The 22,537-nt window shown below is 39.5% G+C and overlaps 1 protein-coding gene across 1 annotated transcript in view; it reads right to left on the bottom strand.

Annotated features, from left to right (window-relative positions):
* Positions 1–1,221: 1,221 nt before the first annotated feature.
* The window catches only part of PDSS2 (decaprenyl diphosphate synthase subunit 2), a 117,221-nt gene continuing 95,905 nt past the window's right edge, over positions 1,222–22,537 (bottom strand). Inside the window, exons 5-8 of the mRNA XM_051792416.1 lie at positions 18,761–18,934; positions 16,488–16,619; positions 11,084–11,119; positions 1,222–3,456 (exon numbers count right to left, since the gene is read on the bottom strand). Of these exons, the coding sequence (XP_051648376.1) occupies positions 3,298–3,456; positions 11,084–11,119; positions 16,488–16,619; positions 18,761–18,934 (501 nt within the window). The 3' untranslated portion in view covers positions 1,222–3,297. The remainder of the gene's footprint in view (positions 3,457–11,083; positions 11,120–16,487; positions 16,620–18,760; positions 18,935–22,537) is intronic.

The following is a 22,537-nucleotide window of genomic DNA, read 5'->3' as shown; positions in this document are numbered from 1 at the left end:
TCAGACCAGAAGAGAGTGAGCTTTGTACTGAACTACTTCTGTTCCTTGAGCAGTTTGAAGCTAATAAAGGTAGTTTTTGACCTTCCTGAAGGTCAAAAATATTGTGGGAAGCTGAAATTGATGCCACCAATAAAAGACACATTTTTAATAGATACTTCTGAAAATCCATAACCATTAACGGATGGAGAAGTGTCTCCAGACTCATATCCAGAGCAGGGCAACAGTTAGAAAATTTGTAGGTTGAATTAAAGACAGTTTAACAGATAAAAGGGAAAAAAATGAAAGCAAAACAACAAAAAACAAGTGATACAAAGCAATCACCACGAGTTGACTGATGTGCCAACAGCTCCAGGCAACAGACCCCCTGGAACATCCCAAACACCCCATCCTCAGTTTTTATTGCTGAGCATGATCTTATACGGTGCACACTACCTCAGAGGTCAGTCGAGGTCAGCTGTCCCAGCTGTGCCCCCTCCCTGCCCCTGGCCCACGACCAACCCCCTCAGTGGGTGTCAGAGTGAGAAGCAGAAAAAGCCAGTGCAACCACTGCTGAGCAATAGCTAAAGCATCAGCAGGCCGGCAATGCTGTTTGAGCTACATATCCAAAACATGCACTGTAGAGGATGCTACAAAGAAAATTAAATCCATCACAGTAAGACCCAGTACATTGGGCTAGTTTTTAATTTAGTCTGGTCTAAAAAGCAGTTGGGACCTTGTCCTGTATTTTGTGTGTCAGTGGAATGGTCCAGCAATTCCATACCTGGGATAAATTCAGAGAAGCAGCCAACAAGTATGTCTGCTTGAGTAACTGGTTGACTGAAGTAAATGGTGTGAATGCCTTCCTCAGCTGCCCCTCAGACCACAGGTCTCCCTCTCCCTGACTGCCTTTTAGAGGTTGGTGGGGAAAAGGAATCAAGGGACAAAAATAAGACCAGAACAGCCCCAAAATGACACCATTGAGGTGTGAGGAGTATATTAGTACACAGCAATAACTAATTCACTCAGTTTGACAGATGGCTATAATAGTTTGCTTGTAGTTTACCTGGAAGAAACAAGACAACAAAAATTCCTGAAGAATTACAGATAAATATCTTAATTATAAAATTAATTAATAACATTGATAGGAGATAATTCACATTCTTTTGTCTTTAAATTAAGGTTGAATCATATAAGAGCAATCAGAACATTCTGGTGATAAAAATACAAAAAAAAAGAAAGTAATTAATTTTTTATTATTCTCCTTTATTGGTAACAACTACAAATAAAAACTTGTACTTTCATGAAAAAATAAACCAGGTGTACATGGGTTTGCAGTATGTTTGATGTTTCTTTCACAAAACTGAGTTGAGGTGACTCAGAATGTCTCCAGCATAGCCAAGCTTCTTGTAGCCCTGAATCATTATGAACCAATTAACACAGATGTAAGACAAAGACAAGATGATGATGTATGGCTCTTACTATACATAATATGTAAAAAACCAGAGACAAAGAAAACTGAAATAATACTCTGAATTTAGGTATTTATTTAAAACATGTTTTATGTTAGCAGAACTTCAGGGAACTTCACAGGTAACTGCCTGGGATAATCCACGCTTCTCAGTGCTTCTCTTCTGTCTCCAGTCTTCCTGCTGTGGCAACAACACCAACTCATGGAGAAGTGCCAGAGTCTTGGGATGAGAGAAAATGAAGGTAAGAGAGGGCAGGTAAAAGAGGAAGTGTAAGCAAGAAGGGGTCTGGTGTTGAAGCCATTCTCCAGAACAAAGTGAGTCCTGATTTCTGGATGTTGCTCCCAAACAGAGGTTGCGACTCAATGTTGCTTATTATACATAAAATATTATGGTATAGTGTGGGCAGAATGTACACAGAGTACATCATGCAGGATGTATTTTCAGTATACTTTTAGAGGATAGAGTTTTCATTTACGTTTTGCATTGGGTGGAGTGCAACACTCTGGTCTATGACAAACAAACTGTGTGACAGGGGGAGTGAGTGCAGGGAGAAAAGGAGGGAGGAGAGATTTTAACAGAAATAACTCCACTTAGTGTTTGAGTGAGGGATGTAATGAAATCTGTTTGCTGTGCTAGCTGTCTCCAGATTGGGCTGTAATTACACCACAGAAGGAAGAAAGGTAGCTGAGTTTCAATCTAGATCATTTATGTAAACTCAGCCTTCTTGTCAACGGCATTCTCAGATTGCACGTGTGCAAACCACAAAAATCATCTCCTATGTACAAAACAGAGACGGTCTCAAAGTGCAGGCTTCTGATACACCTTATATGCTGTCTGTAATTGGACTTGAAAATTCAACACACTGAGGTTCAAAACTTCTCCAATATTTTCTGCATTTTATTCAGTGCGGTGACTATTCACAGGGAAGCATTCCTGCTTTCTTTATGCCAAAGGATGATGTCTAGCCTTACAAATTAACATTTATTTGGCTTAAATTAACACAAGTGTCACAAACATAGGAAATTCTTTTGTGTAAGACTGTAGAAAAAAAATTCTGGATCTGAAAGAGGGATATTCCCTCCCTCAGAAGAGTTGGGAAAACCTCATTCTTTGATCCAGAGCAACATATTACACAGGCACAGTATAAACCCCAGGCAATCAGTTCCCTTAACAGAGTCAAATTAATATTTGATTAAATATTTTAAAGCTCCTACTTACCATGCTTGATACATTTTCTCAGCAAGTTTCTCAAATACAAAAATCATTAGGCACGGGGTAATTTTATGTTTTAATACATAAAAACAGTGTGAGGAGACATGACTGCACACAGACAGAGAGAGGATTTTCCCCCATTAATCCTCCAATCTGCCCTTCTCCTTGGATAAGCGGGTATGTTAATTCCCGGCTTCGGCAGCTCACTCTCTCTGGGCAGGTTTAAACGAGTTTCTTGTGACACCTGGATCTTCACGCCCTTCCTTCCCTCCCTCCTTCCATCCCTCCCCTCTGGCAGGAAAACCACCGGCCTCCACCCTGGCGCCGTCCCCACCGGTACCCAATCAATACCAACTTATTTCCTGTCCATTTGCTGAGGTCACGAAAACGGGACTCATTAATTATTTCTACTGGTGCAGCCTCAAGTGCGCTTCTGGCACGACAAGCAAAAGCCTTTTGTGACCTTTTTTCTTTCCACTCCCGAATTTTGCTGGTGGTGATGGTGGTGGCAGCAGCTGGCGTGCATTCCTCTGTTGGGATGGGATGATGAGACGACCAGAGGTGTGAGGCATCGTCAGTCTCTCTGCCAGGCTGCTTCCACCTGTGGAGGGAGAGACGCTCCCCCCAGAGCAGCAGGTCAGGGAAACCTGGTCACGGCGCAGACGATGTTGGCCAAGGCATCCCTGGCCTCGGAGGGAGGGAAATGCTCCAGGGCTGCCAGTGCTCTGTTTCCGTGGCAGCGGCAGAGGTCGATGGCAGAAGTCACACCTTTTCCAGCCTTGATCGCTTCCTGCAGCTGTCAGAAAACAGAAGCACAATGGGTGGGGGTGGTTCAGCAGTAGCAGTGCCAGCGTGCACCACTATCTCTGGGAATACAGGGCTTCCACGGCCCCTTCCGAGGTAAAGGCAAAACCGAAGCCATCAGACAAAGCTCTTAAATCCTCTCAGCTGCTCTGCTTGGCTCTCAACTACAGCTAAACTGTGCACAATTTAAACTACATCACCCATTACTTCTTCACCTGAGAGATACTGGCTCTCCAAAGTGCACACTTAAATTAAAAAAAAAATTAAAGTTTTTAAGTATCTGGGAATTTCATACCTCAGCCACTGCCTGAGAGCTTTTGTTCAGAACTGGCAAACCAGCCACTCACTCAGACTCTTGTTTTCTGCAGTCAAAACCTGCATTTCATGAACACCCATCTTATCACCTGGTTTTGGAAACCGGCATAGGATGACACACGTTGAATGCGTGTCTTTTGTAATACAAGTTTCTATTTATAGACCATGTGATTACATGTGTCAGAGTGGACAAAAGGAAATTGTGTCAGCAAAATGTGTTAAACTATCACACTGAGCTATATCCATGCAAACTCCTCCTTCTCACTAAGGCTATGGAATTTGACAAAGGCTTGGTGATGCACCATATGAGAAAGAAAATATTTTCATGGAATAACAGACATTTCAGGGCAAACTAGGTTAAATTTCTTATGAAATAACACAAAAATTACAAACAAAACATGTTTTTTTTCCCAGTACCTGAACTTAGCAGAAGCTCTAAACAGCAAACACTCTTATAAAGGGCATTTTTATTTTCAGTTATTATTTTTTCTTGAATGGCATCACGAGACTGTCACAAAACACGGTTACATTTTCCACTCTAAAATACAAGTGTTCCCAGACCAACTCTAGCCTGATGCCTCATGCCAGAGCCTGGGAATCAAGGCCAGGTGGATCTCTGGGATTTGATTATTCCAAAAGCATTAAAGCATTTCATGATCTTTAATGTGCCCCACCTGGCTTTCACAGCCATCTTACTTCACTGTACCAGCTTTTAAAAGAGGGGCTTTTCTTGCACATAGGTATCTACAGTAACAAACTATACAAGGTTTTATAAGTCATGTTTTCCACCAATACACAGCTCATTGCTTCGTTTAAAAATACATCAGTATGACCTTACCTATCCAGTTAAAATAATGTAAAAATAAAAAAATCCTAAGATATGACCAAACGGAAAGTTACCCGCTTTCTATACACACTTGCATTCATACAGAATGAATGACACTTCTTATCTGAATACAAACTGGAGTGGATTCATTATCTGTATTTAAAGATGAAATTAGCTGAAAGCATATTACAGCATTTGAGCGTTCAAGTCCCAGTTCATAAAAATTTTATTCTCACTTCAGTTAGAATCTTCCTGCACTGTGTGCTGGAAAGGAACTTGCCCTGAGGCATAAATGCATTGCACAGCTAATTCCACATGTCTCCTAATGAATGAGAATCAGCCACATATTCACGGCTCTGCAGCAAAGGTGGGGATAGGTGAGATGAGGCATGCTAGCAGTGTGAAAAGGTGTCTCTTTCCCTTTCTTTGAGGCACAGCCCTGTGAGACAGTGGAACCCACACATCTTGAAGCCAACTCTGCTGATTTGCTAAAGCTTATTAAAAAGGATTAGCACGCCTTCTAATACTGATGTAAGTATATACTGGGATGTAAACAGCAAAGAAAATAGCTCCTAGAAAGGCTTCAATTTGGTCAAAGGTCAGAGGAGCTTAGCTTAGGCCTATGTATGATGGCACATATGTACCATGACTTAGTCGAAACAGCACAATCTGGAAAGGGGGAGAATCCTAACACAAGGACGCAATCCATTTACACGCTTGTCTTGAGTAAGTCCTTAGACACGTGTACTGCTTTGAAGCCCACACAATTGCACAGCTCGTGTCAAACTACACGCAGAGGAACCACTATACAAAAATCAGACTAATTCGCTATTGAATGTTTCCAAGCAAAGTTCAAGGAACGTCAAAACAAAAAATACCCACTCCTATGGCAGCTCCTTCCTCAGCTTTTCAGTTAAAGATTATTGTATGAAATGAACAATTTACAGTCCTCAAAAACTTACCTCTTCTATATTCCATTTGCAGAAGTGGCTGGTCAACTCAAATGAGCATACACAGAGGCAAAACAGTCTGAACTAACCAGACTGCATGCTACCTGTATCTCAGCTGGGGTTGTAAAAGAAAAAAAGGAAGTACAAATTTGGCATTTGGTAGTAGGATAGTTAGAGAAATACAGGAAATAACTCCATAGGAAAAAAAGCTTCAGTAGCTCTGCTATATGCAAAACTCCCCTAATATAAGACTTTAGTTGTATTTGCATTACAGTTACACTTCCAGACTCTCTCTCAAATTTTGACCTTCAATAGTTTTATGTAATGAACTTCAGAAACTAAGAACACAGAATAAAAAAACAATGTATCCAGAATAGAAGTATTATTTTAAAACTTCATTTGGATAGGAACAGGTGATTTCTGCAGCAAATACCCAGAAAAGCAAAATGAACTGCTTTTATTTGTTACTTTATAAACTTTAATTAAGCTGCTTCATTAATTTCTTTGAAATAAACGAGTCTGTTCTTTTAGTCTCTACTTACATGGCATCATTTTGTGCATATTTCCACTTGCAGGAACAATTTAATCCATGCAACCTTCTTCAGAATGACATTCAGTAATTAAAACCAAATACAAGTCAAAATACAGATTGCTTAGCTATACTTTTCTCCTGTTGAACTGCGAGATATGCTGGAATACTCCATTCTTATTTGTAAGCTTTTGTTTAGACCACGGGCACTACAGCCCTACTTTGTTCTAAAGGTGCTGAGACACCAAAAAATCACCAACTGGTGATTGGTTATTTAAATTCAGCTTATAGAGTAGTCTTCCAATAGCACAGCCAAGTTTAAACTCAGATGAGAAGTGATCTCCTTCCCAGTATATCAGCACAGTTTTCTTCAGCATCTTCTGTTTTCCTCAACATATTCAGACACTGACCAGGCTTGACAGTTTTGCCTCATACAGAAGAAGTTCAGAACCCAAAGTTTTACCTCTGAATGTTGTCCTATGACTCTAAGAACTAAAAAACCCAGCACCATCATAATCTTCACTGTCTTAAGATAATGAAAAAAACCTGTGCTGCCTAGATCATACAATACATAAAATTGTAGTGGAGTCATATTTCTGCTCCTACTTTGAAGCATTAATGTTTGGAAGTCTTTTATTAAGTATTTCGGCACATTCATAAGGGATATTCTGCATTTGGATTAACAGTCTTGATAGGATCTACACAGCTTTTAGAGTCTACAGGTTTGTTACAAGTATAAAAAAGTAATTAAGTGGTGATGTTGAAACTCAAACCAACTGCTAGTTTCACATAGGGTACATAAATACATCTAAAAGAATCTGCCCCTTACCAGGCTTGACCACACTCTACTAGATTTAAATCAATGACCAACACACACTACATGCTATTTTTCTGGTGTTTCAGCTACACTCCTTTTCCTTCATAGTTATTGACACACTTTTTTTTCTTGAAGTAGTGTGTCCCTAAAGCAAAGATCATAAACCACTTCTCGGGCTGTGTTAGCAAGTGTATTCAGTCCCTGTTTGGGCTGTTGGGATTGAGTCTGGAGTGCTGTGCCCAATTTTGGGCTTCCCATTAAGTGAAAGACATTGCTGTGCTGCAGCAAGTGCAGTGGGAGGCTACCCAGGTGATACGGGCCTGGAGCAGTACATGCTCTGCAAGAAAATGCTGGAATTGTTTAGTTCATCCATAAGAAGAGAAGGCTGTTACTACTGTCCCAACTACCTCATGGGCCAGGAGCCAGAACTGGGCTCTTCTCAGAGGTGTACATGGAAGGGATGAGAGGTAATGGGCACAGGTTGCAGCATGGGAAATGCTGATTAGACCCAAGGAAATTCTTTTCCATCAGGAGGGGGGTCAAGCACTGGTCAGGCTGTTCAGGTTGGCTGTGCAATCTCTGTCCTTGCAGATACTCAAAAGTTAACTGAGCAAACCCATACGGGCTCTGCTTTGAGCGAGGGGCTGGACCAGACAACCCTCAGAGGTCCCTTCAGACTTCAATTATTGTACGATTCTGTGAATAAAGTAGAGTTCAAAGTACTATGTTTCCCAGTCCATTTGTTTCAAAAAGGCAAAGAGATCATTTCTCATCCGTACCACAGCAGTTAAGTATTTGCCTTTCAGACCAACTGCTCTGGATTGCTGTTGGACAGAACGGCTGGTCTGAGGGCAGCAAGAGGTCAAAGGGGCAAGCTAAAAACTGCTGGATTTTGGAGACTGAAGAATTAAAGGAGTCAAAAACTAAGCAGGTGTTCAAGTACAAAGACAACTAATTTAAAATTCTCTCTGCTGAGACATTTCTGCCTCACTAGCCAAAGGAAAGAAGACTCCTTTCAGACAGTGTTACCTGTAGGGAACAACAAATCGGGGGCGGAGAGATTGGAGAGTATTTTGGCTGTACTAGACTTTATGTGCAATAGGAGAATGAGAACACTGAAATTCCTAATTTTTTTTTTTTGCTATAGTCAACCTTAGGATTCATTATTTCAGTGGCAAGATATCAACAAGTAACTTCAGAATTTTTTTATGTTGTTATTTTAGAAGAATGATCCTAAACCAGTTTAATTTATTGTAAAATCTATTAAAAAAAATTTTCATTATGAAATCTTCAAACATCATGCATTTTCTCTGATCTTGAAGTGAGCTAAAACATTCTACATTTTTGCAGTGCACAGTATTTGCTGAAATAAAAAGAAAACCCAAACCCCCAAATCTAAATTGATCTGTGGCTGAGTGACTGAACAACGCTGTAAGTGTATGCAGTGTTTTGCACTGGCTTTTCTAAATTTGTTTTCTCTTTTGTGGGAACAGCATGCTCGATACGCACTGGTGGTTTAGACTGCTGAAATGCTACTTCAAAAAGGTATGACGTGTTTCACAGGTAGTAGATTAATTTTGTCAGGTTTTTTCCATTCTTTTCTAAATACTTTGGAATGTTTCAGCAACCACTCTTGGAGTTTTTGTGGCTGGACACAGGCTTGTGCTCTACGTTCTCAAAATGGGCTGGACGATCACTTATTTGCATCCCTTTGTAATGTCATAAGATTTTAATTTTTTTTTTTTTAAATCTTTGTTGGCTACATGCAGAATATGTCAGCTGAAACTGGGGCAGTATTTATCCAATATTTTCTTAGAAATTTCTTCTGTACAAAGGTAAATAAATGCATCTTCAAAGGGCCCAGACACTTTGCAGAAACTTCCATAAGCAGAATAGGATTTATTTTCCTTACTCATCTGACAAACAGAAGAATTTTCTTTTTACTTCAAACTAAAAGCTACACTATAAATAGGATGAGACCAAATCTGATGAGGGTTGCCCCCAAGAGCAGAGGAAAGATGGCCTGCTTACAAGGAGCACTGCTGTTACACACTTCTTATACTACACTTTGCCAAAAAATTATAAGTCATCCTGAGAGACAGAGTGATTGTACAGACTCTTTGTTATTTTAGAAGAGATACCAACTCCTCTTCCTTAGGCCTTTCCGTGTCTTTCACACTGAACTTTTGAACAAGACCCACTAGCTTTTAAATCTAAACAATGGTACTTGTGATGGCTTTTTACCAAAAAGCATAACTTCCTTAAATCCCATTAATGCAAATAGTGACTGGTAATGTCATCTTAACATACACAAGCAATCAACTTCATATTTATGTTAAAAAATGTGATGGTTGTTTGCTTTAGTGAAACAAAAGTTGCGCTGGACTCTCATACCAAAGAAGTGGGAAAATACCCACTGACTATAAAGGTGCAACTGGTTGTTGATACTGGATGTACACTTTGATAATTCAGACATTAATTCCAAAAAAAATAAGAAAATTGCTTAATCTGAATGGTTTTGGTTGCTTTTGTAATATTACTAACACATCTAAAAAACCCCATCTTCATTAAATCACTGACACTGATTTTTCATTATATGTAACAAAAAGACCTAATGGCAGAGGTTGCTCCAAAACAAACAAGACAAATCTTCATGGAAAACCAACACAGCTCAAAAGCACCTACAAACAACAACCCTCTGTTTTTAACTCTTTGCTGCATTTCAGGAGCAAGAGAGTGAATCAATCGTCTACAGTCCCATGACACATCTCATGATGATTCTCTGGCATTTAAACAAAACCATGGGACTACTGTCATTTACACCATGGGGCTGCACTGCAGCAGGATAAATGCACTCACCGTGGTGGTCAGCAGTGAAATAATTTCAGTCAAAATACAGAATACACTGACAAATGTTTAATTTAGTAAAGCAATTTTAGATGCTTTTCTTCCCCCCTCTGTTTTTTAAAGTATGGGAATGACATTTTATGGACCACAGTTGTAAAAATTAAAAGGAGAAAACCCCTTCTGGACTTAAAAAAGCAAGTGGCCTGACTTAAACACTCACAGAAGTGTCCCACAGACATATTTGAAGAATAAATTTAGTGCTCTCAGTGGTGATTTAGAAAAAAGAAAACTGATACAACGGTGACTGTTGTAGAGAAAAACCTAAAAGCACAATGATTTTAAGTAGCAAGGTAAGGTTAAGACCCTTTTTAAGTTCTAAGAGGAAGGACAGAGTTTCTCTAATAATCCAAATCACAGTTTTTCTTAATACAGAATAATTTAAATAAACTGACCTGTACTTGTGTGTTAGCCTTCCATACTAGCAGCAATCAGTCAGAGCTGTAACACTCTTCAGGCCCCAGTTCAAGAAGCAATTCTCAATCATGCATGTGGCTCAATAATTTATATATTATTTCCCACTGATGCTGGAGATAACTGACTGGGCCTTCACAATTTACTTAAGACTCAGAACAAGTCAGGCTCATGCTCAGTGAGTTAGGGACACAATGTCATCATCTGTCTCTACCACAACCATGCTGTGCTCAAATATTTAACCAGGAGAACCTTCTCAGCCATCTCCTGCAGCTCTCTAAGAGCTTTAGGGTGTCCCAGCTACTTCCAGCTACTTAGTCAGGTTTGTCTTTATCATAGAGGAGTAGCAAATATAGTGGTGACTTAGCTAAAAGTTGTAATGTGGACTGGAAGAAACACTATGTATAGTTTTTAATAGATGGCTTGGAACTAAGGCAAGATTTAAAAAAAATTAGCAGCATACTCTGCCAAAATAGAGAGACCAGTGATAGGATCTAACCTGCAAATGACTCTAAGAAAAAAAGACAGAAAAAGCCATCAGAATCCTGGTTTCAAAACCAAGTTTGGGGAAGTAAATGGGAGAAATAACAGCAAAAATGATTATTCAATGTCTACTAATTATTAAATTACTATTATTAAACAATTATTAAAATTCTATCATTAAATAGATACATTTGATAGTTACAGTACAGCTGCTACTGGCTTTTTAAAATCAAGAAATGGCATAAGCCATTTTTCTCCGTTCATATACACATGCACAAATTATAGCCTAACTTTGAGAAGGACGTTTCCTTCAATTGTCAAGAATATCCCTGAAAATATTTAAAAAATATTAAAAATTAATTATAAATGTAATTTACCAACCTTTTTGTAGTCCATTATGTTTCCTTTTCCTTGTGCCTTAAAAAGAAAGAGATTTTACATAAGACATTATATACTACAAACTAGAGTTGCAAGAATAAAGAATGCAATTAAAAGAGCTACTACTTCAAACATAACTGACTTTCTTTAGGAATCTGATACAGAAAACCTTAAAATACAACTAAATGTGTTACCAGCTTATACAACATGGTTCTTTTTCAGATGAGAGCTGCAGATACTTAATGTAATTTTTAGGCTTTTTTATTATGACTTGTAGTTAAACATTTGTTGAATCCAAAGTGTTTTGGTCTCAAGAGATCTTGCTGTTTGCATTAATTAATCTCTCCCATGAGATTTCGAAATAAGCTATACTCCATATCAGCAATAACAGAACTTATTTTCTTAAAAGAGAACTGTATATCTACAGTGATTTGCACTAGGCAATAGTCTACAGCTTTCAAAAGGGGATGTTGGATGATGTCAGTGCTCTTACACCTGGGTTAGAGGTGCTTTTTGGTTTAGAATTGTATTTAAGCTTCAGCATCACCCTTTTAAGTAAGAGAGAGATAAAACCTGTAACACCTAATACTTTCAGAAAGAAATATGAATAAACTTTACATTTCTTCTTGCCCAGATGCAGGCAAGTACATAGTAGACCCTGAGACAGCTCAGTTACTTAGAGTATGGTGCTAATAACACCCAAGGTTGTGGGTTTGATCCCTGTACAGGCCATTCACTTAAGAGTTGGACTCTATAATCCTTGTGGGTCCCTTCCAATTCGGAATACATAGATCCTGATGAATATTTGCAGAGATCCAACTTCCTCAATTTTGTTACAGGATGATGTAGACAGGAAGATGTTTTTCTCACTCAGTGGCAGTGCTCTGACAGAACCAGAGCATTCCCGCTCAACCACCCTGAAAGCCCTTCCCTGAGGTCAGATCCAGTGTCATTATCACTTCATTCAACCACAGCTCCTCTTTTTTCAGGCACATTAAAGAAAAAAATCATCTGTTTCTTTCCCTCTAGCTTCCACAAGGAAAGACCACAAATCTCAGTTCTTCTGGAATGTGCCTCCTGAGAAGATGTAGTTTAGGACCACTACCTCTCCATGTCCTCTGTGGGCACTTGAGAGATCAGCCAAAAGGAGCAGACAACAGGCACAAGGAGAAGAGCTGAAGCCCACACTGAAGAGGAACACTATGTGGCAAGCACAGCTTTAAAGAGATGTTGCCAAGATGGCACAGATTTGGAAAATAAATTAATTTTTGTATGAGAGGAAAAATAAAATAAAGAAAAGAACCCTCGAGAGACTAAACAAATGGAAAATGAAGGAAAACAGTAGATATGTTATCTACATGATAACAGAGCTGATTCCTCTGAAGGAGAAAGGCGACTGATCCACCAAATCTCTTTGCTTCTCTCTTTAATCTTCTCAAGAGGCAGCTTTTCTGGAATGCATATTAAGAAAACAGCCTGATAGAACTTGGGAGTAGCAAAACTACTGCCAATAACTGCTTCCTTATTTGTGTATTCCCATCACTTTGATTTGCCAACTTTTATTCACCCAGTTGGATCTTTCAGCTTCTTCAAAATATATCTAGTAGTTATATTGTATATCAGTACACACCAGAAACATGTTCCTTAACAAGTGATTGTCTATATGCGGATTCACATTGCAGCAGAGAATCTGACAACATGTTTTTTGGAAGATATTTTTTTGTCTCAGCAATACCAGAAGAGGTGTGCTCCCCCTGCCTCCTCCTGCTCTTATAACCAACAACAAGAATATTTCCTCATGATCTGTTCCTGTCAAGTATTCAAGTCAATGGCAGTTGTGCTTCTCCAAGCAGCAACCTTACCCAATCTGTCTCCAAAGCCTTCTTTACTACAACTGCATAGTTGTACTAACTTTGCTTTTGCTTTTTTTTTTGTTTTTTACCCTCACAGCAGTTTGACTTTTTCTGACTCTCATCTCAGACACACAGATCTTTTTTACCTTTTACATCAGACTTGCTCAACTGGTTAAGCTTCTGACATGGACTGAGTGGACTGCATGTGCTTTAGCTATTTAAACCATACAAATGACATTGCACAAGAGGGTGGCTTATGAGCACTGCCAGTATGATGAAGTCTCCGGTTTGAGTGCTTGGCCAACACTGAATGTCACATAGTGAAAGTGACTATGGATGATATCTCAAAGAGCTTGTAGTTAGTGAAAGATGATTTTCCTTTATAAACCAACACAAGTGAAGAAAGGCTCCTGAGCGAGATATTCTATGTTGCAGTGAGTAGTTAGTTGAGTACTATGGTATCATCATCATCATGGCTAGGCTTTGGGAACAAAGATTTGGGAAAGGCTCTATCCACATTTGTTACAAGCACACTGGTGGCTAATAAGGCCAATACAAGATAGACACGTCTGATTGCAAAAGGCACAGCAGAAAGACTCCTTAGATGGTGTATTCTGCAAGGCACGATTCTTTCTGCATTGTCTTTTCTCCTCAAGAGTGATCCTGCGTGCTTTCTCAAAGGAAGCAGCTGCGTTATAGATGGTGTGTCTCCAGACCTCCCGACTGGAGGCCAGAGTAGACCAGTTATGTTGATCAATATGGCCAAGGCTGAGATGTTGTTTCAGGGAGTCCTTGTATCTTCTCTTCAGGGCTCCTCTCTTGTGGCAGCCGGTGGCAAGTTCACCATAAAGCAAGATCTTAGGGAGGCGGTGGTCCTTCATCCTTGAGATATGTCCTGCCCAACGTAGCTGTGTTCTCAGCAACATGGCCTCAATACTTGTAACTGCTGTTTGTTCTAGAACAGATGTATTAGTACATAATCTGACCAGTGGGTGTTTGGGACTGTGCGGAGACAGCGTTGATGGAAGCGTTCTAAGAGACGCAGGTGGTGGCGGTAGGTGACCCACGATTTTGAACCATATAAAAGAGTAGACAGCACAATGGCTTTGTAAACACTGATCTTGGTACTTTTCTTCAAGTGTTTATTACGCCATACTCTTTTATGGAGTTTTCCAAAAGCACTATATGCCTTTGCTAACCTGTTGTCTATCTCTCCGTCAATCTTACCATCTGAGGAGATGAGGCTGCCTAGGTAATTAAACTGCTGGTCTGATTTGAGCTCTGATTGGCCAATGGTGATATGGGGATGATGGGGGACTTCCTGAGGTGCAGGTTGATAGAGAACTTCTGTCTTCTTTAAGCTGACTTCCAGCTCAAAGAGTTCAGCAGCATCTGCAAAGCAGGATGTTAAACGCTGCAGAGCTGCTTCTGTGTGAGCAACAAGGGCAGTGTCATCAGCATAAAGCAGCTCCCGGCCAAGATGATTTAGGGTCTTAGTGTGGGCCTTCAGTCACCTTAGGTTGAAAAAGCTTCTATCAGTACAGTATCAAATGTAGATACCATCCTGATCATTGAGGTCTGCTGTGGCCCTTTGGAGCATCATGCTGAAAAAGATTGTGAATAGAGTTGGTGCGAGAACGCAGCCTTGTTTCACACCATTGGTAATTAGAAAGGGTTCAGAAAGTGCATCACCATATCTGACTTGTCCGTGCTGATCCTCATGGAGTGAGATGATCATTTTAAGGAACTTGGGGAGGCATCTTAAACGTTCCAAAATCTGCCATAGACCTTTTCTGCTCACAGTATCGAAAGCCTTGGTGAGATCAACAAAGGTTACATAGAGATCTTTATTCTGTTCCCTACACTCCTCTTGCAGTTGTCTGAGAACAAATACCACGTCTGTGGTACTCCTGTTGGCTCTGAAACCACATTGGCTTTCAGGTAGAATTCTTTCTGCTATAGCAAGTATTAGTCTGTTCAAGAGTATTCTTGCCAGGATTTTGCCAGCAATGGAGAGCAGAGTAATACCACGGTAATTTGAACAGTCTGATTTAACTCCTTTCTTCTTATACAAAGTGATGATGACTGCATCATGAAGGTCTGAACACTTTCAGTATAGTAAATACCATGTATAAAGTATACATACGTATATGTATAAATGTATGAAGTAGCAGTAGACAGCAAATACTTCTGCATAGTACATGTCACTTTGCACCCTGGCTTCCTTCACAAAGAACTGCTTTGTTGTTTCTATAATGCCCATTTTTGGTATGAAAATTTAGTAAGCAGACAGACAGCACTCCTGGAGTCCTGCAATCTCCTCTAGATTCTGCAGATGGGAAATTGTTTCAAAGCTTTTATACACCGTGCTGTGGAAATACCATTATTCTCCAACTGCAATAATCCAAATCCATTTACATTCAACTCACATATGGGCCTTGTGTTGTGACTGTAAGATTCCAAAATTCTTTGTCATGCATTGTGAACTACCAGCCCCTAACTTCAAAATGACAATAGGTTTGCTTCACCTTAAGATTCCCCAACTCCACACCACTGTACAGCTGTAGATTCTGCATATATTTCCCAGATTTTACTGCTGAAGAGACTATGCCCCTTGCTTTCATTATGTGGAGGTAGGCTGCAACCTGGACATCATGAACGCAGAATGAGGCAAAGGCTTGGACTCCATCCCCTGTACCCAAGACTCTTGTTTTAAACCAGCAAGGAAAGGAGCCATTCAACCAACACATCTTGAATGAATATGCTTGCACAGAGCCAACTTCTTATTGAAGGCAGTAGCCTTTTTAACAAAAAAATCTGTGTAACTACAAGCAGGAATTTCCAAATGGCAGTCATGACTGTTGTTTAGACAGACAAAACATGTCCAACTGACGAGTGTTTAATTTTGGCCATTTCAGTGCTTCCTTTCCCTTCTTGCTGCTTTCTACAGTTACCTATTTGTATTTCAGAAGCACCCAAGAAGCTATTCATGGACCTGATTCCTGCTGTGGTACAAGACAGCTACCACATAGCTATCTTATTGCCTTCCTCATCTAAGGGTTAGAGGAAAAAAATAGCTGAATAAGAGAACAAAGAATAAGGATATCAGATCTCACAAATATTTTGTAGTAGTCTAAAAGCCAAGTCCCCAAAATCTTTCTCCCTTCATCCAAAATTACTGCTCCCAGAGTCAAGTTGGCAGAAGGAAATGTGTCTACCTTTCAAGCACTGTGATTGTTGAAGTTCTTTGCTTTAAGCTGCCAGTGAAAGTAGCTTTAAACTAAGATTTAATACTGCACAAGTATTGCAGAGGACCAGATATAAGCTCCACATAAATGAATCTGTTTGTTACACTGACACACACAAGTTTGACAGAGCTTGACTGTCAGGTCCCTAGATTTCCCCCACCTCTTCAAAGCATGGAAGAGAGAGATAGTAAGCATTGGAGAGCATAGGTAAACTTGTTAATTTCTAAGTTTCTTTGAAGATTAAAAGTACGGATAGTAAGAGATAAACGGTAAACCCAGGAAATTCTAAACAATGCTTTAATTTACCTCTCTAATCTGCTTAATCCATGCCTCCCTTCCAAGGAATTCCTGATGAAGGATTGCAGGAGCAGAATTCAAACTGAAGGCCATTGTGTCACTCGAACTTTCTTTAACAAATGGCTGAAGGTCTGAATGTAGCTGAAAGAGAAGAACACATTTCTTCAGTTCCCAGGAACAGTCTACATATCCACCCACGCACCAAACTGAGGTCCATATCCTGATTCCACACCTACTCACCACTTTCTGCTTTGACACTTGTACTTTGGTTGCACTTTTTCAAGTTTGGGGGAGGGACAGAAAGATGTTGTGAAACCATTGCAGTGGTGGAAAGCTGTGGTAAAGAGAAGCATGTATAGAGTCTGCAAAGACATGGGTAAAGGACAGCTTACAGAGCTGGGCAAGCCATAGGACATAGCCATGTAGGAAGCTGTGGAGTGTCAGGAAGCATTAAAAATATAAATGATCTAGTCTTTGGTGGGAAGAAGATCAGTTTTTAATCTGTGCAGGGTAATACATTCTACTTTAGAGTACCTGAGGAAGCCGATGCAGTATGACCTTCCTTCTGTCAAAGGAAATGCTACATAGCTAGGAGCTTTCTATGAAAATTATGCAATCCTTTATACACAACTATGTGTCAATAGTGAATACATTAATATTAAAGCATTCACAAAACATTAAGGCTATAGCTGCACTACAAGCAATTTTCTGGTAGAATTGTACCTAGTAATAGCATACAGTGGCATTTCTATGGCAGTAAAACTGTGCTTTATAAAACCACTTCCTTCTCCTGTAGGAACTAGAAACTATCTAAATCAACTCAGCTGAAGTACATGAGAGGTCTGTCTGCCTGTCTCAAGCTACGGCTAATCTTGCAAGTGGTGCAATACAATAGGAACAGATCTTTAGGGCAAAACAAGAGTGCCAAGGATCTGAGTTCCCCACTGTGTGTTTTCCTTTGGACTAGCAGTAGCTGCAGACTGAAAGTCTTCTAGAGGAGGTCAGAAACCTTCTGTGGGAAATCCCACTACTGTAAAGGTGCGCGCTGCTCCTGTCCAGATCTGGTGGCCTCCCTCCTTATTCTCAAGCTGCCCCCTCTGGAAGGTACCTCCACAGCAGGTTATTTAGAAGGGAATGCAAGCAGGTCCTTCTGCCACTGCAGCTCGTGCCTCAACCCACATGCTGCTGCAGGCAGTTGAGCCTCACAGTACAAATCTCTGCATGGTGGCAGTCAAGATCCAACACATCATGTACAGACTGGGAAACAAGAGGCTGGAGATCAGCACTGTGGAAAGGGACCTGGGTGTTCGACAGCAAGTTGAATATGAGTCAGCAGCACCCTGGCAGCCAGGAGGGCCAACTGTGTCTAGGGGGGCATCAGGCAAAGCATCACGAGCTGGTCAAAGGAGGTGATTGTTCCGCTCTGCTCTGCACTGGTGTAGCCTCACCTTGAACAGTGTGTGCAGTTTTGGGCAATGAAGACAGTGAAAGGCCTTGAGGGGAAGCCGTGTGAGGAGTGGCTGAGGTCACTTGGTCTGTTCAGCCTAAAGAAGAGGAGACTGAGGAGAGACGTCATTGCAGCCTACAACTTCCTCGTGAGGGGAAGTGGAGGTGCAGGCACTGATCTCTTCTCTCTGGCAATCAGTGACAGGACCCAAGGGAATGTCCTGAAGGGGAGGTTTAAATTGAATTTTACGGAATGAGGTTAAACCTCAGGGGAGGTTTAAATTGGATTTTATGGAATGGTTCTTCACCCACAGGGTGGTTGGGCACTGGAGCAGGATCCTCAGGGAAGTGGTCATGGCACCAAGCCTGACAGAGTTCAAGATGTGTTTGGACAATGCTCTCAGGCACATGGTAGTATTCTTGAGGTTGTTCTGTGCAGGGCCAGGAGCTGGACTCAATGACCCTTCCAACTCAAGGTATTCTATGACATGCTTCCTTCTGCAACTTTTGCTACTGGGATTGTGGCTTTAGGAAGAATGTAGGAGCAGGTAAGGTAAAGTTTTAAGCTGCTGCAGAAAGATGTGCTAGAGGGACATTAACAGAAGCTTGAATGTAATGAGTTACTTTGCCAGGAGTGTGATTTTGCTAGTTCACAAGCACTGTTCATACCAGCAGTTTCCACAAACATCTTCACACCAGGCAGCAGCAAAACCTCTCAACAATGACCTGCTGGCAAAAGTCTACAGCATAGTGGCAGTATATAACAGAGCTCAAGATCAACACATCTTACAAGCCTTGCTGTATTTAAGATCCCAGAACTTAAGGAAAAAGCATACCTTATGACTCATAGACATATGCTTCCCATACTGAAATGCCATGTCCTGAATCTCAGTGCTGTGCTTTGCTAGCTCCATTGCAGCCTGGCAGCTCTTTGCCAGCAAGGCACTATGTGACAGGAAAACCTGCTCCTTCCACCGAGATATGCCAATATCATCTGTAAGACAGTTCTCCTGAAAATGAAACAAAGGCTAACATGAAAACACCAAAACTGCAGATGTGTCAGCTCACAGACATGAACAGTGTGGCACAGGTGAGTAATGTGGTAAGTAACAAAACAAACAAAACTCTGATGCCAAATAAAGATAGGTGGGGTTTAGGGATGATTAGAGAAAAGTATCAGAATAAATATACTGGCAGCTTCAAACAAAAACCTTTTTCATTTTCTGCTCAAAAAGAACAATGCAAAATATGTGGAGTTGTCAACAGATTCAGTATAAATCTTTTCTTAATGACTGTATCATTAAACTGAACATTAACAGCCAACTACATCCCTCATGAGGGACTGGGGAGTTAAAAAAAATGCAAACAAAACTCCAAAACAACAATAACAAAACAAATCCCAAAAGTAAAACCCCCCAGAGTACACCTACACTTCAGCCCCTTACCAGTTACCAAGAACCAATAATCCCAAACAAACTTGAGAAGTCCCTACAATTTCTCCTTTGTGGTCAAGAAAAAAACACACTACAAAAGGTACTAAATATCCTTACAGACTGCATTGAAAAAGTGAAGGGCTGCAATGGATGACTTGTACCTCTTCTACTCCCATATTAAGGATGGGGAATGACTGAATGTATTAAAGTTGTGATTTAGAAGTGTCAGGTATTAACTTTCTCAGGGGCTGGCAGAGATCTCAATGATACCTCTATTGAACTTTATCACCTTGACTGTAAGGTCAGAAATGCTCAACCATTCTCAAAACCTTTTATATCCAAAATATTAATTTGGATTACTTTTCACAAAGCATTTTTTAATTAATGCAAATAAAATACTTTCTCCCCAAACCCAAATTCAACTACCATTTCTTAGACTTATAAGGTGTTAATATGGCACTATTTCACTAATGGGTCTTCAAAGATAGACATGATTTTCATCTGTCTCACATACATGATACTGTCACACCTTTAGGTACTCTCTAAAGAGAGGAAAAAATAAAAGACCAAAACCTGAAAAGACCACAGTTGTTTTACTTAGAAAAACATAAAATCAGCAATGAGAAGCAACAGAAAAAAAAATTTCAAGCATATAAATTTTGTAATTTTTCAGTTCAGCTAAATCTATAGTATACATTAAGCCAAAAGATATTCTTTAAAAGAGTATGTATGTATGTATGTATTCTTTAAAAGAGTAATAAAAAACCCCTTTTATATAACAAGCTTTTTCCCTCAAAGTGATGTCAATTAAATTACTTAGAAATGAGCAAGTAGTAATTCTGTGTGACCCTATAGTTTTCTAGCAAGGTATTATCTGTCATGAAATCAGTAACAAATGAAATAGAATCCATCCGTTCGGCTCTAATTTTCCTCCCTTATGGATATCACCCAGAAGTGCTGTGTTACAAGGGAGAGGATAATTTGAGACTAATGGAAGAAGTAGGAGAATTCTGCAATGCCAAGTAACACAGAGCTATATCAAAATGTCTTTGCTTTCAGACATACTATTAAGTTATACATGGAAAGTGAAGAACAGAGAAACCACATGTTTGCTATTATGCATATGACAACTTACAAAGTCAAGCCTAAACTTTCCTCGTGTTTCAGTATTTTTGTTTTAATATCTTAACTCATCCCAGAGCATCTGCAAATTCCCATGACTGGCAAAATGTCAAAATGAGCATTTAATTCAAGTAGTTCCGCATATATCAAGTCTCTTTTTTTCCACTCAGATATAGATCAATTTATTTGAAATTTAAAATCAGGAGCTCTTGGAAGACGAAACACAATCTTTTCCTTAACAACCAATCTGCTCAGTGAAAAAACAGTATTTACTAAAATTCGCTGGATGATATTGAAAATTGGCAGTGATTTTTATAATCATTTGTTCTGAATCCAAATAAGACAAAAATACTCTAGAAAAGTACCCTGAAACAATTTTGAAGTTAAAAAAAAAAAAATCTTTCAGAAGACCCCTAACTTGAAAATATTTGCTTGCTGGAGCCTTTGAGCAGCAAGAGAAATGCAGACATTATCAAATATCAACTACAGGAACTGAAGAAGCTTAAACAATTATTGCAAGTCAACATATACAAGGAAATTAATTCTATGATTTGTTATAAAATCATATTCTTAAACAAGTTTGAATTTCATAACCAGATTGAAAATGATGGCACAAAAAGTTACTGTCCACTAGATGAACATCATGTAGAAGCTTCAAGTATCTAAAATGAGCATCTAACTTGAAGAAAAAAAAAAGGCAAGAACTGGACACATATTTGAAGATATAGCATTGAAATCTTAAAAGACATAACTACTGTAAATCCCTGGGTTACAGAAACAAGCCAGTTGTAAAAAGGCATTATGTCCGTATGGATGTGCCTTAGCATATGAACTTGTATGACAGAATATAGCCAATTTTAATCACAGAACCTCTTATGACCACACACTCCTAAATCTTCTGTTGCTTAAGAAGGCAGACATAACCTTTCTTCAGTAAAGTTTTTCAGCAATGTCATTTTTTCCCAAGCTTAACTCATATTGTTCACAGAGTGTCCACCAACCACACTACATTCATACAAAGGTATGTAGGACAAGATCTAAACACTATTGTAAAAACATCAAGGGAAAACCAAAACTAGTTCTAGATTGCAAAAGTTGTAAAATCTGACATCATGACAGTGCTTACTACTTTTAGAGAAATTTTCACTGCTTTTTAAGCTTTGTTTTGTTTTGTCAGCAGTGGGTATAAAAGTGGACATTAACATGCTCAGAAGACTCCTTAGTCCTTCATATAAAAGTCTTTTCTACCTCAAATTAATTCCAGCTGTAGTTGACAGTGCTCAGACAATTGATTAACTAATGCCTGGGATCTCGTTCACAAGTTCTGTCACCCAAAATTGGTCCAGATCACAACCATTCCTGATGCTATCTGGGTGGTAGAAACTGGAAGAAGGGAGCTGAACCCCTCACCATCACCAGAAGAAAACAGTCAACTCCAGATACAGTTTGCATAATGTCAGCATGGGAATACAGGGAAAATATACAAATCCAACTCTGTCAATCATCGTTTCCTATGGGAAATTAAGAACAGCTGAGGGTGCTCCTATTTTACTATCAGCAAGGTCGGTTACTGTTTTGTTAGAAATTGTCTAGTTGAGATTTTTTTTTTTAAATTAAGCTACTTCCATAATTTTAAACTGTGTTTGAAACAATCCTCTCAGGAAACAAAAAAAACTTTCAGAAAATGAAACTGCAAGACAAAATATGCAAATATAACCATCAGGAAGGGCAGTTTTTAGCAATGGCAAAAAAGATCCCCAATACAAAAGCAGCACTTAACTCAGTCTGATTTATCACACCAAAGAAGATGCTCATATGTGGTTCAGCTGAAAACATATTAAGGAAATATGCATGAAAAACCTGTCTTCAAAGTGCAAAAACCCATTTGCAAAACCAGGAAGTAGTACAAGTCAGAGACACTCCGATGTAAAACTTCAGCTACAGTGTATAAGGGAAAACTTAATTTATTTCCATACCATGGCAGCTCTTTCTTAGCCATCTGCTGTTGCACAAAATGATTGAAATGTCTGAATCACTTATATCAAACTTTAGTTTAGT

This window comes from Manacus candei, unplaced genomic scaffold (assembly GCF_025592945.1).
Source record: "Manacus candei isolate 608988 ecotype Guabito, Panama unplaced genomic scaffold, ASM2559294v1 h1tg000034l, whole genome shotgun sequence".
In the NCBI taxonomy this organism is placed as follows: domain Eukaryota; kingdom Metazoa; phylum Chordata; class Aves; order Passeriformes; family Pipridae; genus Manacus; species Manacus candei.
This window is presented reverse-complemented; position numbering and strand designations above follow the sequence as displayed.